The sequence below is a fragment of the Rhagoletis pomonella genome, unplaced genomic scaffold (assembly GCF_013731165.1).
Source record: "Rhagoletis pomonella isolate Grant_MI unplaced genomic scaffold, Rhpom_1.0 Rhpom_scaffold_01268, whole genome shotgun sequence".
NCBI lineage: Eukaryota > Metazoa > Arthropoda > Insecta > Diptera > Tephritidae > Rhagoletis > Rhagoletis pomonella.
The window spans coordinates 1-19,473 of NW_023459822.1; the positions used below are offsets into that span (position 1 = coordinate 1).

The 19,473-nt window shown below is 36.1% G+C and overlaps 1 protein-coding gene across 1 annotated transcript; it reads left to right on the forward strand.

The window, feature by feature from the left end:
• The first annotated feature begins 17,664 nt into the window (after positions 1 to 17,664).
• Positions 17,665 to 18,511, forward strand: LOC118752158 (BTB/POZ domain-containing protein KCTD12-like). The gene has a single exon (XM_036487014.1). The coding sequence runs from the start codon at positions 17,828 to 17,830 to the stop codon at positions 18,509 to 18,511; it is 684 nt and encodes a 227-aa protein (XP_036342907.1). The 5' UTR covers positions 17,665 to 17,827.
• Positions 18,512 to 19,473: the final 962 nt, after the last annotated feature.

Here is a 19,473-nt window from a genome sequence, read left to right on the forward strand (position 1 = left end):
CATATTGTTATTTAAAAGAACATTTAATTTATGACTTTGTGTATACGTGTGCATCCTATATTTTTTATAAACCATTTTCTATGTTTACTTAATTAAGCAACAACTTGCGGATTGCAATTCAATTTTTCCATTTTTGTTCCGCACATCTCAGCTGCCAACTAGAATTAGGTTTGATGAATTCTAACACCTTTGAGTAACTATTTAAGCCAACTACCATCAAATTACTGCTATCAATAGCAGCTATTTATTCGAGAAAAGTTCTGCTTTTCCAAACATTAAACGAGTTGACAGCCAACTGCTGCCGTCACGGTGGGATCATAGTGCGTAATTGGCAATTTAATTCTATCAAGGCTGCTTGCTATTGACAGCACGCTAACTAAGCTTGCACAAAGATACATAGAAATATTGCAATTTAACAAACACTCATACACAAACACATATTCATATATACTATGTAAGTAGGTATGTATGTAGGTATGTATGTATGTAGATATCAACACAGAAGCTTGATAAAAATATGTAACTTTGGTAATAAATACAAACAAATTAGAAACAACAATTTGCGAATAAGGATAACAACAACTGCTTAACTGCTTCAACTACCGTCATTTGGAAAGTAAAACAGCACAATTTCAACTCTAATTGAAAATGTTGTGCCACAAAAAATCGCTATTATTTAGTACGGTTAGTAAGCCGCAAAGTTACAAATATTGCAATATTGCAAACTGTCAACAACAAAAAAACCATTTGTTAATCATCATAGAAGCGCATAGCTTGGCAGCTCCACTTAATTGCAACAACAAATGGGGCTCATTCCATCAGGCAATATGCAAACGACTGCATCGCAATAACTGTGAATATCCAGGCAGAAAAAACAACAGATGATGGTGGCGCGTAACGAGCAAAAACAAGAATTTGTGCACAATAGGGTGGCCAAAAAAAAAATGTTTCCCTTCGCCACCGCCAGATCTAAAGAATACCCTAAATAAGGAGAAACGTATTTTTTTATTTTGAAATCGATCAATTTTTTTTATAAAAAAATATTTTTAAACGAGGTTGCCATCTTTCTAAAGAATAGAACAGTGATTATTAAAAGCTTAAGCTTATTTGATACCACAATATGGATATCACACGAAAGGTGTGCGTATAAGCTTTAAACTAAGATGCTTTTAAGTAGGGTTACCGCTAAGATGAGGTAATTATGTAATTATACTAAAATGTGATTTTAAGTCCAATTAGACAATAAACACAGACTTTTGTTTAAAATCCAGCTTCACTCATTGAATTTCATTTCATCGTTCGTTCACAACGTGCTCTGTCCTAACTTGTCTGTTGTGTGCTAAACATGGTTTGATATTAAGGAACTGTATATTTACATCTTCTCCGCTCATTTTATTATACGCTAATATTTCTCTAGCATCATGTTCTACAAACGACTTTTTTAATTATTTCGCGGTCACCTACATACGTTTGTAGGATACAAATCCTCAAAGAGTATTTGGAGAATGATACAATGAATGAGAATGTGACAGTCCTTGGCCAGGTTTGAAACTGCGTCCTTCAGTGGTGTCAACTACGGTTGCGTACCATTCTTCGTCGACGTTTTTTGACGCGCCTTTTTTCGTAACTTTTCTCACGGGTCCCCGTCCGCGTTCGCCGTCAAAACACACGCGCCTTTAGCATTGCACTGTACACTCCATACGATTTGTAAGCCCTAAAAAAACTAACCGGTTTTTAATAAACTTTGCAAATACATATCTCAAAGTCATTTTTAGCAACGGCACAGTTGATATTAAATAAGGTTCAGTTGTAACAAAAATGTATCATACGTATGTATCCACTTAAACTCTATTTCCTCCATAAATTAATCCATTTATATAGAGAATGTTATTCGATAAGCTTCCTGATGTGAACAAATGCAACCCACTGCGAACAGAGTTCAAAGCAACAGCGATTGGCAAGCAACAAACCCATTTGCACCAGACCAAAAGCAGTAAGTAAGGGCGACTTGAAGCAATGATGCATGAAAACGCTAAAGTAAACTATAAAACATTTTCAGAGGATTACTTGTTTTGATAACATACCGACAAAGGGGCGCTAAGTCACTGGCAATCTTGCCCAACACGTCGCCCACGTTGCAGCGCACAAAATTTGTGTTATTCAGGCGTTGCACACACATGTCTTCCATTTCATTCGTTGGTTTTGTATTTTTCCAACTACAACAACAATATTGGACCAAGCAAAAATAAATGCAAGGGCATTTTCATACAGACTGTTTCCGAATGATTGCACTTTTAATGCATTTCGGACCAGGTGGTCGGTCGTTGCTTTCATTTGACTTACTTAAGTTGAGCCACTGACTATTAATTTCGCATTTATTTACACCACTGAGCTAACAGTTTTTTCCACTAGCTCTTTCTTATTTGTTTGCAAATGCTTTTTTTTTTCTAAGCGTATCGCAGGCGAGCGGCATTCTATTTGACTGTTGCATGAATGTGGCGCTCCATGCCACGCCTTAGGCGTCGTGCCATTTTCACTTGTTCGGTGCAAAATTGCAAACGCTTTCAAATAGCCGGACAGCATGCAATGAGCTAAAAAAAACAAAAAAAAACTATTGCTAGCTGAGATACATTCAAAGCATATTTGCATTTTTTCATATGTGAATACATATGTGTGTGTATGTAAATATATGTATGTATGCTCCCACAAAGGACATATGTATGTATGTACTTTTGTATGTGCTGATGTATGCATGCGTCTGGCTGTTAAACAAGCTGCAGTTTTCAGTTGCTGCCTGCGAGAGTGAAAATTGTTGAATAATGAATGGTTCTACTTGCATTTGTTCTATGTACCTATGTGTATGTAGATGTGTTTGCATGTTGCATGCAACACCCGCTTTCACAACAGCCCCATCCGGCTGTGCAAGAGCAAGCAAATAACATCGCCGCTGGTTATCATGCTGTTAGTTGCACAGTTAGTGCAAAAGTAAAATCTGTTCGTGACAAGCTAACGTTATCGAGCATCCGAAGTTGTAAGAAAGTGCATGAAATGCAAAGAAAGTTTTTATAAGAACGTTTATAAGTGCATTTTACTTTAAAGTTAAACTTAAGTTTAATAAGTTTCAAGTCAGGATAACTTGCTTTATAATCCTGTTCTTAAGCACTAAAAGTTTTGTTTCAGTTATTAAATGAAATTATTGATAGTTACATATATGTATACGACGCGATACCCGAATAAACCGATAGCATTTAAAGCGATTGATTGATGATTTATGAGATATTATTAGCTATTAGTGGCCTTAGGGACCATCTCAAGACTAGCCTGTGATTAGTCTGAACCATTGCAGGGAGTAATTTTGACTAACTTCAGCTTGTACACTAGCTAGTCTCATTAATTCATAGAATATATTTATATGGGATAAGAAGGATCTAGAGGATTTCGAGATGTATATTCTACTACTCAAGATCTATGGCACTGTTTGCGTTGAAAGCGACGAATTTTTAAGAGACGTATGACGAATTTTTAAGAGCTCTTCAGCGACATGAATATAGTTAAGCGCATAAACGTGTGCATGACGGCGCTCCGGTGAAAAAAGGGTTCGCCTCGATACCCATGGATTAGGTTGGACTAGATTTAAGTTATTGTCTACGTACAGTAGAGGAGAGAGGCTCGCTTGGGTCCATTGTTTTTGGGCGCTTCTACTGTTGTATCAGCATCCTTGAAGTCTGCAGCTAGGAGCTGGTCTCACCAGGACTTGATCCATGGTTTTGTTCCTAGGTCAAAGTCGCCATTTGTCACACCAACTTTCCCTAGATCGCAGCTGGTTCACTCTTCTCTTTTATAAGGGCGTCTTAAGGCGACAGGTTATTTACCACGGGTTCACTCGCGGTACCTCCCGTTTTCTGAGCTTTTCCCTGTTTCCAATTTTTGGGTTTTGAGGGCTATGGAGTCCAACGCCATTAGGACGGGCAGCGAGTCTTCGTTCATCACGAGCGTGATATATCTCAGCTGAACCTTCGCCTCGCTGACATTCTCTACTCTCCAACCTTTGGCTATCGGAGAGGTCTCGGTTATTTCCCAGCATCTCAATATAGACCCGCCAGTGGCCGCCCACTAGCACGGACATCCAGTTGTACGCCGCCGAGTTTCGCTCAGTATGCCCCTGTCTACTATTACTCGAACCAGATAGTCTCAAGCGACGTCGTTAATGGCTCTATGTGCCCGCGGAAAGTTATTTAGGCTGATACAATATTGGGACCTTAACTTTTTAGATTCCTTTTTAGTGGCGTTGGCCACTGACCGTTTCTTCTTCTAACTCGGTACACTGTTACCTTTACCTAAGTTTTATTATGGTACCATAATTATTTCTCCAGTTATTTATTAATTCCGCACCTCCATACAAAATTTCCCACTGTGCACCGTGAGACAGTAAATTTTACACAAAAGAAAAAAAATTTTAATATAGTTACAAAACCGCGGGCCAAAATCCTGGCGCCAGAGAGAAAAACTAAAAACGCAGTTTTACTATAATTAGCCCACAGTCTCGTGCTTCGTGCGTCTTGAAATTTTTTGTTTTTGTCGCACGGAGTTACCTTTGAACTTCAGCTTCACTTTATATGAGTTATTGCATTTTAATACGCAAACGAAAAGTAAAGTAATAAATAAGGAACTTAAACAGTACAAGAAGTAAAAAAAGTAAAAAAAAGATAAACAAAAACTTTCAAACTGAAAGATCTTAGGCTCACAAAGACGCAGCAGCTACGAAAGTTAAGGAAGCTGAGGGGAGAGAAATGACTAACTCAAAACAAAAAAGAAGAAACAAGCAAATATTGATTATTTGCACATTTCGGTATCAAAATCCTTTTTTGTGTGGGTGGAGCAGGAGCGGCTGCCGGTCGATTACCTACCACAGCAGCTGCCGTCAGCACAGCGACACACTAACAGGGCAAATGAGTGGCTAACGTATCTTTGCATTCTTTGTGGAAGAAAAAAAAAATAGCGCGTTTATAAAATTTTCATTTTCACATTTTTTCAGCGCTCTGCTGTTGTTTAAAAACTCTTTTGCTGACATTCGTGGAACTTTGCAAAGCAAAAGCATTGCAAATTCATTCATGTAATTTCTTCCTTCCCATCACGACCAGCACTTTTGGCTGCACACTTTATGCTATTTCGGTTTTTTGTTTTTGTTTTTGTTTTTGCCTGCTAGAGATTTTCCTTACCCTATGGCAGCATTTCGCACTTAGCGCCCGTGATGTCAGGCAACGGGTATTTTCCACAAATCAACATTGACATAGACAAGTGTAGCAGCTGTGGATCTGTTTTGCCAGCAGTGGAGTCACTTTCAAAGCCCAAGTGTATGAGAACTACATACATATATACATATGTACCTATAACAATATTCAAAGCTTAACATCGCATGCGGCTGCTTGGCTAGCTGTTTGCCTCACGCTTGACATACCATGAAAAATGGCCATGGCTGGCTGGCTGGCTGCCTGGCTAAGCGTGTGGTGGGAGGGGATGAAAAATGAGAAGCGCAGTAAACAAAATGTGAGAAAAATATAAACACAATAGCCGCAACATGCCAACCAAGTGATAAGTGGAAAGCGCAAACAGAGACAAAGTGAGGGGGGCGGGGGGGGGAGGTGACAGGAAATGGAGGTGGAGGCAACACTTCGCAGCTGCAAAAACCTGTTTATATACTGAGCTTGCTCGCATTGCGCTCACAATTCGTGGAGGCCAGCATAATCAGATTTTCCACACGTTCGGGTTTTCTTCTCCTTTTTGTGTTTCTGCCTTTTATTTATTATATGTTTTTTTTTTTTTTGTTACTGTGGTCACCAGGAAGGATACGTTACAATGCAATTACAGCTGGGCTGGCGCAAGTTAAATGCTCGCTTCCTTGTTGTATCCACATTTAAGGACCAACAGCAGGGGCAACCGCATTGGAGCGTTTAAAGCAGCAACACATCATACGGTATGCTGATACAACTGATTGCGAGCGGCAGGTGGCTACTGTTATCCGCAGTACATTGAAGTAGTAGTGGTTGGATTGTTTGGCGGAAACATGTCTAAACTTGTGCGATAAAACGGCTACAATTTGTCTTAGAAGCTAGCGTGCTGGCGTTTGTATATGTTGGGATTGAATAAATGGGATAAAAAGGGATGCTGAATGAGTAAATTCTAAGTAACCTCCAGTGAAATGAGTGCTTGTATTTACACTCGAAAGTAAACGAGAGATAACAAGTGAGCGTGTGAGTTGTACGAAGCGCAACCAGTGTGTGCACCATGTATTTACTCAATCTCGCTCTCTCCACTACCTTGAAACAGTTTGCCTCTTTTGTCAGCAACATTGGCATTGAAAAAAAAAAAACAAAACGCAAAACTCAAAGCTGATTTATCTAAAAGATAACTTGAACTTTCTTAGGCCATCTAAAATACTTAAAAAAATCTGCGGTGTGCAGTGTTATTTTTAAAGAGCCCCAAATTTGCAAAACTTGCTAACAAAACGAATTTTTTTTCGGCTCCATATCAAAATTTTGTTGTGGGTCAGAAAAAAATAATTGTGGAAAAATTTCAGCCCTCTATCTTTATTTTTCAGTTAGAGATCGCAAAAATAAGAATTTTATAGAAAAAAATTCAAAGCTTGCAAAAATTGCAAAAAAAAATTAAACAAACTTCAAAATATTGTCATCAAAATTTCCAAATTTTTATTCGGAATTTTTGGGTATGCAGTTCTGTAGCCCATTCAATTGCAGTCTAAGAATGTGCGTCATTACAGGATCTTTTTGAAGGCGCTCAAGAAAATAGATACAACTGTATCGGAGGTGGCTTTACAGAAATTTATGCGGCACATGTGGTGGTACCTCACAGATAAAGTAGCAGTATGATCACTATTCGGTAAACAAGGCAAAGATTGTGAAAAGTTTTGACAATGCAACACTTAGCAAACGGTATATATATATATACATACCTACGAAACAAGAACTTTGTGGTTCCTTATATGGTGAGTATAAATTAAAAATTTAATTTTTTCAAACACTAATTTTTATTTTTTTTTCAGAAAAAAAACTTAGAGCACTTCGTATCAGTGAAAATTACGAGATTGTTTTCACGTCTAAAAATCGAAGATAGTTTCCTCAGCGATATTGCTTCTTAATAGACGTATAATAATCCATTTCTGCATGCCAAGAAAAACGGGCTCAATGTTAAGATCAGTAAATGATGAGCGGTAAAATTAATGCAGGATTTTCACGGATTGATGACAGTTGAGGAAGAATAAAAAAATATTTGTTGCGTTTCGTACAAAGCCACAGGAAGGTATATCCTGATTGCAATAAGCCATCATTTAAAATAAAATATCCTTTGTAATGTTTTTTATGATGCAGAAATTTAATAAATAGCTTTTTTAATATTGAGTATTAGAAAAATGAGAAGTAATATTGGATAAAAGTTTCCACTGCTTAAATCCATAATAACGGCGATGTTTTGCTGCCAAATGTAAGTTTTGCGAATTACAAAGATATATACCTTTTATAGTAGAAAAATTTCTTTTTCTACTGAAAACTTGCAATTCTGAACCATTTTAATTGGTGTGTCAGGGCGTATGATGAATACAATATTATCAAATTCAACTTTTTTATCAATTTCCTTTTTCTTTAAAAAAAAAACGCCTTACATAATATTAAATAAACTAAGGCATATGTTATCTTATTTTACGATGAAACTTTGAGGCAAAATATTTCCGACAATTAACTTCGTTTTCCTAGCTCAATTTCAAATTTTCCAGTTCTACTCAAATCGTTCATAAAGGCCCGGTGGGAAAATTAAAGAAACATGCTCGAAAATGTATCATTCAAAGCTTCAGGCCCCGAAAGCATCTCAACATTATCCCAAAGTTATATGTATATGTTATATACAATCCAATTAAAATACAGTCTCAGCAATATGGCAACATCACCGGCTGCTAAAAAAAACTGTTTGCTAAATGACCTTTTGTGCTTCAACAGTTTATCTCTTCTGAAGCCCACAATACATGCATATCTATGCATGTATATTGAAGAGCCAACAAGTTTAGTTTCTGCATGCACTGAGAGCAAAACACTATTAGGAGAGCGAAAACTCGTTGCGAGAGACATTCAACGGAAATAACCTACTGCTCCAATTTTCCTGTTTTTCTTTCAAGCAACACAATTTATACTTCCCCGAAAATGAAACCAACTCAATGCAATTAGTAAATGTAAGGTAGAGAAGGAACAAAAACAACGCAGGAAATGTAAAATTTTTAAAGTGTTGAAGTTGTACTAAATATGTAACCCATGTACCTACTCTTCGTTTAGTTTCTTCAACAATATACTAAACAAATATATAGTAGCTACACACACGCATACGTACTATGTATATTTGGTTAAGATATATATAAATCAAATGCGCGCTTCCACTCCGCCGCGCCTGGGTTCAAGCCCTGGTCAAAGCAAAATCGCAAAGAAATTTCGAAAAAAGTTTTTTTCTTAACAGCGGTGGCCCCTCGACAGGCAATGGCAAACCTCCGAGTGTATTTCTGCCATGAAAAAAAGCTTCTCTTGAAAATACAATTACCGTTCGGAGTCGGCGTAAAACTGTAGGTACCACCTCTTTGTGTGACAATATTAAAGCGCACACCACAAATGAGCGCCAATCTATTATTTTTATTATACTTTCTAGTTAATTAAATGTTTAGAAAACTTATTGCTAAAAGGCAGATGTTCACTAGCAGATCTCTCAATTAGTCTTTCGTAAGGCAGAAAAGCTCTTTCAACATAGTTGCCGGAATCAACAGTAAGCTTACGAAAGACTTTTATATTGCTTGGCATTTCCATCGGGCCAATTTGAAAAAGGTGCTATTTTCCTTTATATTTTAAAATTTGAGCCTCATTAATTTCAAAAATCTCCCTGAAAATTGTCACACATGAGCTATTGTTCAAAAGGCACTTTTATCGGCAAAAAAATTGATGACCCAGTTTTTGAAAACGAATACAAATTGTCCAAGATAGCAATATAAGTAGACACCCTTGTCAAAAATTCCGCAGCAAATAACACTCTGAGACTTAGGGCTGTGATAAACTGGAAAGCTATTTCTATAGAATATTTAGAGATGAACCATATATATAAAACTTAACTAGCACTTCCTGCCCAACATATTATCAGCCTCCATAATAAAAGCTAAAAGTTTTTTGGCAGACAAATTAATAACTTCAGGGGCATCCACTGTGGCAGAACTCCGACGTCTCCTCTGGTTGCAGGTGATTATGGCAGGTTAAGTGACCAATAAGCAAATTGATGTTGGCTCTGTTCAAGAAATTTATATCATTCTTAGCAAAAGGATAACTAAAACGACTGGCCTATTTAAGGCCCCTTACCTCTCCCTAGTACTTACTGCATTCTGAGTTTTCTCACGTGAGCCTGAAGGTGATAATCCTATTGGATGGGAAATATAAAATAGAATCTTATAACCAGATAACGACATACCCAGGCAGATGTAAACAACCACACCAAAAATGCATTTTTTTTTTTGTTCATCACCAGTGTTAATGAATAAATAGTCGAAATTCCAGCAAGTGTCTATTTATTACCAATCAGATTAGCTTTCGTGTGTTCAACAGAAGCACAAAGAATAAAACCTGTCCAAAGTTTACGTAAAAATTTGCAGCAATTCACAAACACAACAATAACATGTGGGATTAAGTGAATGGACACAGCAAACTAAAGCAACAGCTGAAGTGCTTAAGTGATGACTTCACTGTCCGAAACTATAAAGGTAGCTATCGAGTTACGATGCAAATGTATACGTGGGTGTGTGCGGGTGTGTATACATATGTGGCAATAACAATATATGCTCGAGGTCGAGCTTGAGGACCAATTGATGCAACAGTAAAGCTGGGTATCAGCTACATATAAGAGCATCAGTGGTTATTATGGACAAGACGATTTGCGCATCTAAATACACAATAAGCATTCGCACTTGTATACATATACATACCCAATTTGCCAAACGACTTCGTAACTACATAGGTCGTTTCCGACTCGTTTTGGTGAGCGAGTCGTTTGCGAACGTCGCCTTCGGATGAAAATCACAGTTCGCCGGCGGGTCGCAAAATTCGAAGCTTTGAAAAAATTATTCGAAATTTCGTACTAGGGGGTTTTCGGCATCACTTATTACTAATCCGCTGTCAAAATTGCAAAATACGAAATGGCGTATCCAGAATGGCGCCTGGTATGTTTCGAGCTTTAGTAGATCGTAACGACGTCGATTCGAATTCGTCTTCGGCCTGTGGCAAATTGGGTATGTACATATAGTATGTACATTGGACTGCATCACTAAAAAAAGTTGCGGTTTTTCCACCGGGATTACAAAACTTATCTTATTTAAGACGTCCACCAAAATATTTCGGAAAAAATACTAAGATTAAAGTGAGCTGGACCGATTTGAAAACACCTCAAAAAAAGTATTTTTTTATAAAAAAAAGAGTCTCTTTTTGAACAAAGTTCCCTCAAATGACAAAACCGATTAAGGTTAAAAAATCTTTTCAACGGAATCGTAGTAATGAGATTTTTGATGCAGTTTTTTTACTTTTTTGAAAGATTGATTTACGAAAAACTTAAATAACTGGGCCAAAACTATTTGATTTAGACTTATGGGATCTCAGTAGAAAGGTATTTTCCCCCTGTTTTTATTTCTGTCCAAAAAGTCATTCAAGTCCCAATTTTTTATTTTATAATTTTTTCAAATACCAACACATCTTAATTCAACTTTGAATGACGTTCGCTCATCCTACGTTTCTCTTTTTCTCTTTCATCCTTTGAATGAGTTTATTAGCAAAGAAATAAAAAGGGTGAGAAAAGTTTTCAAGTTTTTCTTATACCAATCTCTGAGAAAAGTTAAAAAAAAAACAGCATCACAAATCTGATTAGCACGATTCCGTTAAAAAATTTTTTTTGTAATTTTTTAAAAATATTTCTATGCAAATTTTTTAAGCTTAAACCGTTTTGTCATTTGAGGGGATTAAAAAAAAACTTTAGGAAACTATTTTTATTTATAAAAAACTCCATTTTCAAATCAGTCCAGCTCACTTAGATCTTAGTATTTTTCCGAAATATTTTGGTGAATGTCTTAAAGTATAATAGATTTTATAATGCAAATTGAAAAACAGTACAGATTTTGTTTTTGTATGGGGAGTGATGCAGTCTAATGTACATGTAAACATTTGTATGTACTTGCACCGGTTTTATGTTGCATTAAAAGTGCTTACCGCTGCTGCCGTGCATGCAATTGGCATCGCTCTTCCGTAAGCACTTTTGACATACGAGTGAGTGAGTACCTATTTCGCTTGCTAGCCTGAATTTGTATTTGCATTAACATTTGCATTTGTGCTCGCTTTCGCATTGATTTATGCACCACTTGAGGAAGATTTATGGAGAATTTAATGGAGTAGATAAGCAGATGTCTAAAACAAGCAAGCAGTTATTAAGCATTTTGCAATTGGACTTTGTATTTGCATAAACAATATGATTGAGGGTATTAGCTAGATTTTCAGTAAATAAAATTTAAATTAGTTTAAGCATACATATGTATATGTGTGTATGCACACTATTTGAACACAAATTTAGTGGGTTAGAAAATTAGTTATATTTTCATGTTATTTACTTAGCTACTTCGCCAGAAAATTCACGTGCCATGCTGAGAAGATAATATTTTGCTAGGTCAGAAATTCAAAGTTAAATAAAATTTTTTTAGAACAAAAAGGCTTTCCACATTCCTGCAGATGTTCTTTATGGCGCAATTCTTGGCCATGAAATGTATAGTTTCCACTAGTGATCCGCCAACTGATGTAACTTTAACTTTGTATTAGTAGTGCATGTTACTGTCGAACTTTTTTTCTAGTTTTTTTAAGGGTCCCAAATATATTTACACTCTCATCGCCAGAAAAATTACTCACATAAAAGCCCCCTTAAAGAAATAGAAACAAATAACAAAAATAATAGTACGAAACAAACAAATTGCGAAAGTATAAAAAGTCTTCTTAAGTAACGGAAAGAAATAAAAAAAAATCGAAAACTTACTTCACGGCAATGCACTGCTGTTTCTCTCATATATCAAAACAAAAGTTTCGACATTCCCAAATTTATTTTGGATTCATTCAATCTACTAAATATTAATGCGCTAACAATAATTTTGTCGCGGTTTGTTTAGCGAGCAAGAACACCATTGGAAAGGTATTTTTTTGTAGATAAGGAGAATTTTTATTGTTTCAAAATTGGTTGACAAAGGCATCAGAAATGTTATTATCGAAATTTAAAAATTTTCTTATCAACGAAGGTTATATTTATTATGCTTATTAAATTATCGGAATGTGGCGAGTTATTGAAAAATGTCAAAGTTATCCAAATTTATCGAGACACAGAAAGTTAGTAGTCGAATTGTACCGATAATTATCCAGTTTTAAAAATTTATCGGATTAGCGAAATTTGTCAAGTTAATGAAATTTTATTTTATATGCTTATTATTGCATAATCAATACAAATTTATCGAGTGATAAAAAATTATTATTGAAATTTTTCGCTTTATGGAATCAAGGTTGTTGGAATTTTCAAAGTATATTGGGCTATCAAAATTTCAAGTAGTACATGAATTTATCGAGTTATCACTACTTATCGAGTTACCAGAGAGTTTACAGTTATCGAAATTTGTCGATAGATATGGACATTTATGAAGATATCAAAATCGAGTTATGGACATATATCCAGATATGTAAATTTTTCTGTTATCGAAATTTTTCTAGTTCCGGAAACGCACAGTTGTCTTTAATGAACCATGATCGAGTTATCGGAATTTGGTCTTTTCCAAATTCATTGAGTTATCAATACGTATCGAATTGTCGAAATTTATCGACTAAGATCGAATGTATCGAATTATCTAAATTCATAATTTTTTTTTTTTAATTTTTCGAGTTATCGAGATACATGCTTTCGTATCACCGTAATTAAAAATTGTATTCAATCTTATCTTATTCAAATATCACTATAATTGAAAATTGTATTCAATGTGGGTCTGAATTTTCCCCATTCCATCATATGACTTTGACGCGTAATATGACAGTCCCCACATGAATAGTTGCGATCCCGTACGAGTTCGGACTAGTCAGAAATAGTCAGAATCAGTCAGATTTTACTGGAAGTCGATCCCGTACTCGGTTCTCTGACTATTGAGAGGACAAAAAAGATAGTAAATACGGTCCTCTCTCTGTCAGAAGTTGCCAGTTTTAGTCCGAGAATTTTTCGCTGGTAAATTCTGGTAAATGTGTCAAACGATCAGCTGTAGTGTAGCACTCTGCGAATTCATGTTAGAAAGTATTTAATTACTTTTTTGAAATTTGAAAGTATTTTTGGTTATTCAAATGTGTGAGCTGAGTGTGTTTACATACCAAAATAAGCAAAAATTTACAACCAAAATTTGGAGGTTCTGTTGAAGTTGACAGAAATTACCACTTTTTACTAGAAAGCGATCCCGTACTTTTCAATGTTACTCTCTCCCTCTGAGCGAATTTTTATTTTTTGACAGTTTTACTAGTCCGAGTCCGAGGAATATGGGATTGCACCTAATATGAACTTGTACAGTTTCTAAAATCACTTGGTTATGGAAAATCTGAATTAACTATTATTCTCTTATCAATGCTGAAAAATTACACTTCACTGTTGCTAAAATTAATTCTGATGGTCCTCGTGTGCATAACAATTACCCTTTTGCATTTTTTTAACGGTTTAACTGTCAGCGGATTTTTTCTATACGTCCTTTTAAGACCTTGTCGACCTAGCCTTCTAAATTCTAATAACTCAATTTCCGCCCCTCTAAACAGAGCTTTACCCGGCATAAAATCAGCATTTTAGAAAGTGACGAATTTTTCCTTTGAAACGTAAAAATTAGTTAATAAATACTAAAGTTGCAGCGACATAAAAGTTTATATTTTGACCGTATAGAGAACTCATACGCCATGGCAAACAAGTAAATCAGGCAGACAGGCAAGTAGTAGCACATCGTTTAGCTTTGAGTTTTAAAACCCAGTGTTTTATTACTACACTCAAATAAATTACCAAAAGTCCACATAAATCCCGAGTCTACTTGACTAGTTGCCTGCCAGCCTTATTTACTCGTTTGCCATGGCGTATGAGTTATCTATCATCATAAACATTGAGTCCGGTCGAAATAATATTATGAGGGTTACTGTGTTAGGGTACTTAATTGGAATCTGTAGTTTAATACGCTCACATAAATTTTTTTCCGCCGATTCCAAAACCAAGAATATTGCGAGCCCTAACCGCGAAAATAACGTAAGCGACATTTTTTTCAAAATTTTCTTTTTGATGCAGAAATGTATCTAGATGCTCTAGGAATATTTCTGCATTAAAAAGAAAATTTTAAAAAAAATTTCGCTTATGTTATTTTGGCGGTTAGGGCTCGATTGGTATTTTTCTGTAGATGAGGAGAGTTTCATGGTTTAAAAAGTGGTTGAAAATTGTAGCCAAAATCGTCGTTTAAAAATTTCCGTATATGTGTACAGTGGTCGGTGCAAATTGTTCAATTTGAGTTGTTTTCAATTTTGTTTTACTTCGTATTTTAAATTAAGCTTTGTAATAAAGATAAATGATAACGATTAAGAAAAAAAAGGGAAGGCAAAATTTAAGATAGAAACGAAAATGAAGACAATGAGAAAGTTATCAAGCTATAGAAACTTATGGGATTATCGAAAATTTACAAGTTAATGACATTTATCATATTGTCGATATTTATTGAATTTGTAGACTTAATGAAATTTATCGAGTTATCGTAATTTCAGCTTACAGAGTTATCAATATTTATTGATTTGCTGAATTTTTTACGATGAAATTTTCTAAATATATCGAGTTATCGTAATTTCAATTATCAATTGATATCGACATATATACGCTTTTGAGTTACCGAAATTTATCGAGCTCTCGAAATGCACTATTAACTATCGAAATTAATCGAATTATCCAGATTTTTTGAGTTATCGAAATTTAGAGTTTTTGAAATATATCAAATTGTCGATATATATCTGGAAATTCATCGACAAACTGGAATGTATCGGGTCAATTCCAAGTCCGGCCAAAGTCCGTTAAAGAATATATTCTGAGTTCTTATTGATCCTATAGCGGAGAACGAAGCCAATCTTTGGAGTTTATTTACACATAAACTAGCCGGTATGGTAGCGTGTTTGGAGCAGAGGCTCGGCCAAACACTTAGCAGAAGGTTAAGAGCCAAAAATGTACCTATTATTAACAAAACATATTTATGTACAACAAGGACACTAAACTAACACCCGCTAAGTGCTCTAACGGGAGCAACCATAATTCATGTTGTCAAAATGAAATCTCTGCAAATCCTTGAGCACAAAAAGGTGAACATGTAATAACTTTTTGTTTTTTGAAAACACTGGACACATCTAGTTTGAGTGGCAACATAAGAGCACTAAGCGTTCAGCGACAGTGGCAGTAAGCATAGTGCATGTCAATGCAATGCGAAATCCTTGACTTTGTCAACACTTGACCACTTGTTAACCAGCGGGGAGGGAGCTATAAAAAAAGAACCCCAAAAGAGAGCGACAATTGTTAATAATGGCACAGTCAGCAGTTGGCGCTCAGCATACAAACGAATTCAGCGCAGAGTGCTCAGCAGTGTTGCCGTTTTGATACATATGTATACAATTGGATATATTAAATAAATATATTATATTTTCGCCTTAAATTTTGAGGAACACTTCGTTTTTTCCTCAGTGTAATTTTGGATACCTTTTCCCATAAGTAGTTGAAGGACATTTTTTTTATTTATGTACGAGCTATTATAACGTTTTTAACAGTTAATATAATATAAATTTTTCTTGAAGGCGGAATTTACAGACAAATTCAAATTTTTGAAAATTTTTTTAATTTCATAGATAGCTTCTAATCCACTAGTTTGTTTGAAAAACATTAGGGCTGTTCAGGATCTTGTGCTCTTGCATTTGCATATTCGTTGTATTTGTAAATTCACAACAATAAAATGCACACGATTGCCATGGCAGCAAGCCAAAATTTGCAAATGCAATTCCAACTGCAAATCCAAGACCATTTCCACAACATCCTGAACAGCCCTATTGTAATCATAATAGCTGGAAATAACAATTTACTGAACTAGCAACCAATTTCACGAAAGTAATTCAAGTGAAAAATAATTTAAATTTTTTGAATTTTATATGGAAATTGACAGAAAATAAAAAATTATTTTTCATTAAAATTACTGGTGAAACCGGCTATAAATGTAACAGGTCAAAGTTAGTTTCAATTAGTATTATTTTTATAGACTAGGAAACATTTTTTACATGTATTATTTGTAGGAATCTAATCGTAGTAATAAACATTGAACATGCGGAAACTTTGGCCCGTAGTTGTAGTCAGTATTTTTCCATTCTCAGAAACAGATCTAGGAAACAAAGACCCGTAGTTATAGAGTAAAAATTAAGTCAACACTAAAGTTAGTTTTGGCTTTTTTGACAGGTATCCCATCGAAAATTATGTCAAAAAGCTGCAAATAACTTTAGAGTCGACTTAATTTTGATTATAACTACGGGCCTTTGTTTCCCAAATCCGTGTCTAAGTTTGGGAAAATACTGACTACATGTTAATGAGTTTGTTAAGGGGCCGAGTTTCCTTTCCATAGATGTACTGTGTAAAAATGTCCGCTCTTTTCGGTGGATACATTTGAAAACAGTTTTCGATTTTTTATGGATACTATAAAGGCTAAGGCAGTGGCAACACTGGTGCTCAGTTGCTCAAATTTATGAGCAGAGAGAGCGCTTTTAATGTTTTTGCAATGGCCTTTGCTCGCCGTAGACGTTACGTATACGCACTGTCTCACACAATGAGCAGACGCATTTACAATAGAGCAAAGAGATATGTGCCACTAGGTGTGTGTGTGTGTGTGTGTATGTGTGTCAGCATTATGGATACGGGATATGAGGTACATCACATTTAGTGCAACTATGGACATATCGAAGAGCCAGCAGCTGGTCCAGTTCACTACATTTTCGATTCAGTTCAGCATGAGAGTCCAACGTTGGTAGACGTTTTAGTTGGCATACGCTTAAAAGGGTTATGAGAAATATTTTACATATGTACACATAATTGAAATAATGAAAATAAATAAATTTGAATGAATATTATTTAATAGTAAAAATTTAATTATCGATGAAAGAAAAATTCCGCTAAAGCCATTTTTCGCAGCTCAAACAGCTCAACAGCGTGCAGCAAAATCAGTAAGCACGAAGTGATAAAAGAAAAATCAACACCTATTTAAGGCGCGAGTGTAGATACAAAAGCGAACAGTAAGCGTTGAACAGCGAGAGGCTGCAACCGAATAAACGGAAAGCATATAACGGATAACTATTTTAATGACTTTGGAGTTAAACTCGCGAAGTTACCACTTACCATATGCACGGCTACACGCGTGTTTGTGTTAAGCTGATAAAAAAAAAATAAAAAAGCGGTTACAATTAAACAAATTTGTTAAAGATAAAAATTAGTAACCGTAAGTGAAACTGAAGCCATATTTTTTTTGAAGCAGCCAAAGTTTCTTAACGCATATGCTATTCAAAAATATATCTATACAAACACCAGTTGTCAGTGAAGTTAATATAACGGTGTCCAACTGCAATATTTTTGCTTCCAACAGCCAAAACAGTGCTTCTGTGTCTTTATAAAACAATAGTTTCACACTTGCCAACACACTTAAAAATTCAAAATGACCGAAGTGATTGAACTGAATGTTGGTGGCGTACATTACACCACCATACTGGACACACTGCTGCAGGAGAAGTCCTCACGCCTACACGAACTATTCAGTAATCTAGATGCGCTGGTGAAGGACAACAAAGGACGCTATTTCCTCGATCGCGACGGCGTACTCTTCCGCTATATATTAGACTATATGCGCGACAAGCAGCTCAGCCTGCCGGAGGGCTTCCGCGAACGACAGCGCCTGCAACGCGAAGCAGAACACTTCAAATTGGCCGGTATGTTGGAGAGTTTGCGCAGCGGTAGCGACATACGTCCACCTGGCTGCATCACAATTGGCTATCGTGGCAGCTTTCAATTCGGCAAAGATGGTCTGGCCGATGTTAAGTTCCGCAAGCTATCGCGCATTCTCGTGTGTGGGCGGGTGGCGTTATGTCGCGAGATTTTCGGCGATACCTTGAATGAGTCACGCGATCCCGATCATGGTGGCCCAGATCGCTATACATCACGTTTCTTCCTCAAGCATTGTTTTATTGAGCAAGCTTTTGATATGCTGCATGAGCGGGGCTTCCGCTTGGCGGGCAGCTGTGGTTCGGGCACAGCGGGCTCAGTGGCGGAACCCAAGCCGGGTGTGGATACTGAGGAGAATCGATGGAATCATTATAATGAATTTGTTTTTGTGAGAGAATAAAAAGCTGTCGACGACGGTAACGGGGCGGTGGGCAGGCGTTATGGTGCAAAAGCAACAGGCATTCATTTGTTTGGGCTTTGAAAGCCAAAATAACTAAATAAGTGAGTTCTAGGGAGAGCGTATATATATTTGAAACATAAAAAACTGATAATGTGCATGTAAGTAAGTTCCATTGTAATTAGTATGTTAAGCGAATATATGGAGAAAAAACTATATATATATGAAAAGTAGAATAAAAATGCAAAACGCATACCATGTAAGCTTAGTAACTGCAGCAAAAGATAACACATACCTACATAACTTGGGCTTATAAGCAGACCGCAAGTACTTACAACCGCACGCTGTCCAAATTTTTCAGCCAGCAACAGTCCTCGAGTCCTAACTGACTGTAGACACAGAGCAGCATGTCAACGCTATCAATATTTCGTAGTCCAAAGCGAGAGGCGTGCGCGCGCGTTTGCCATAAATAAATGACATTTTCTATTTTTTTTATTTTTTGTTTTCTAAATTAGCACTTACAACCTCCAAGTGCTGGTGTTAAATACCACTCAGCCTGCGGTAACTTTTTAACGCCTCTAGTTGCGTGAGAAGGTCAAAATATCTTTATTCCAAAGCAACTTGAAAAAGAAAAAATAATGAATGCCAAGTAGAAAAGTATTTCTTGGAGGCTTAAATGTGTAAGTAGTTGGAAACGCATGCAGCATTGCTGCTTTTATGAGTGCTACGCTGCGTAAATTTTCCAAAGTTAAAATCTACAGCTCGCTATGTAGGTACTGCGTAAAGTGGGAAAATACATGTATGCATACATATAAAAATACGTACATAAGTACATGCATCCATATGTTGCTCTAAGCATACTTTCATGCATTCGCTTTAAGTAGCAAAACGTGTGGCAATTAGCATAAAAAATAAGAGACATATGGCTATGCAAAATGCAAAATAATTATAACTGCCAGAGTACA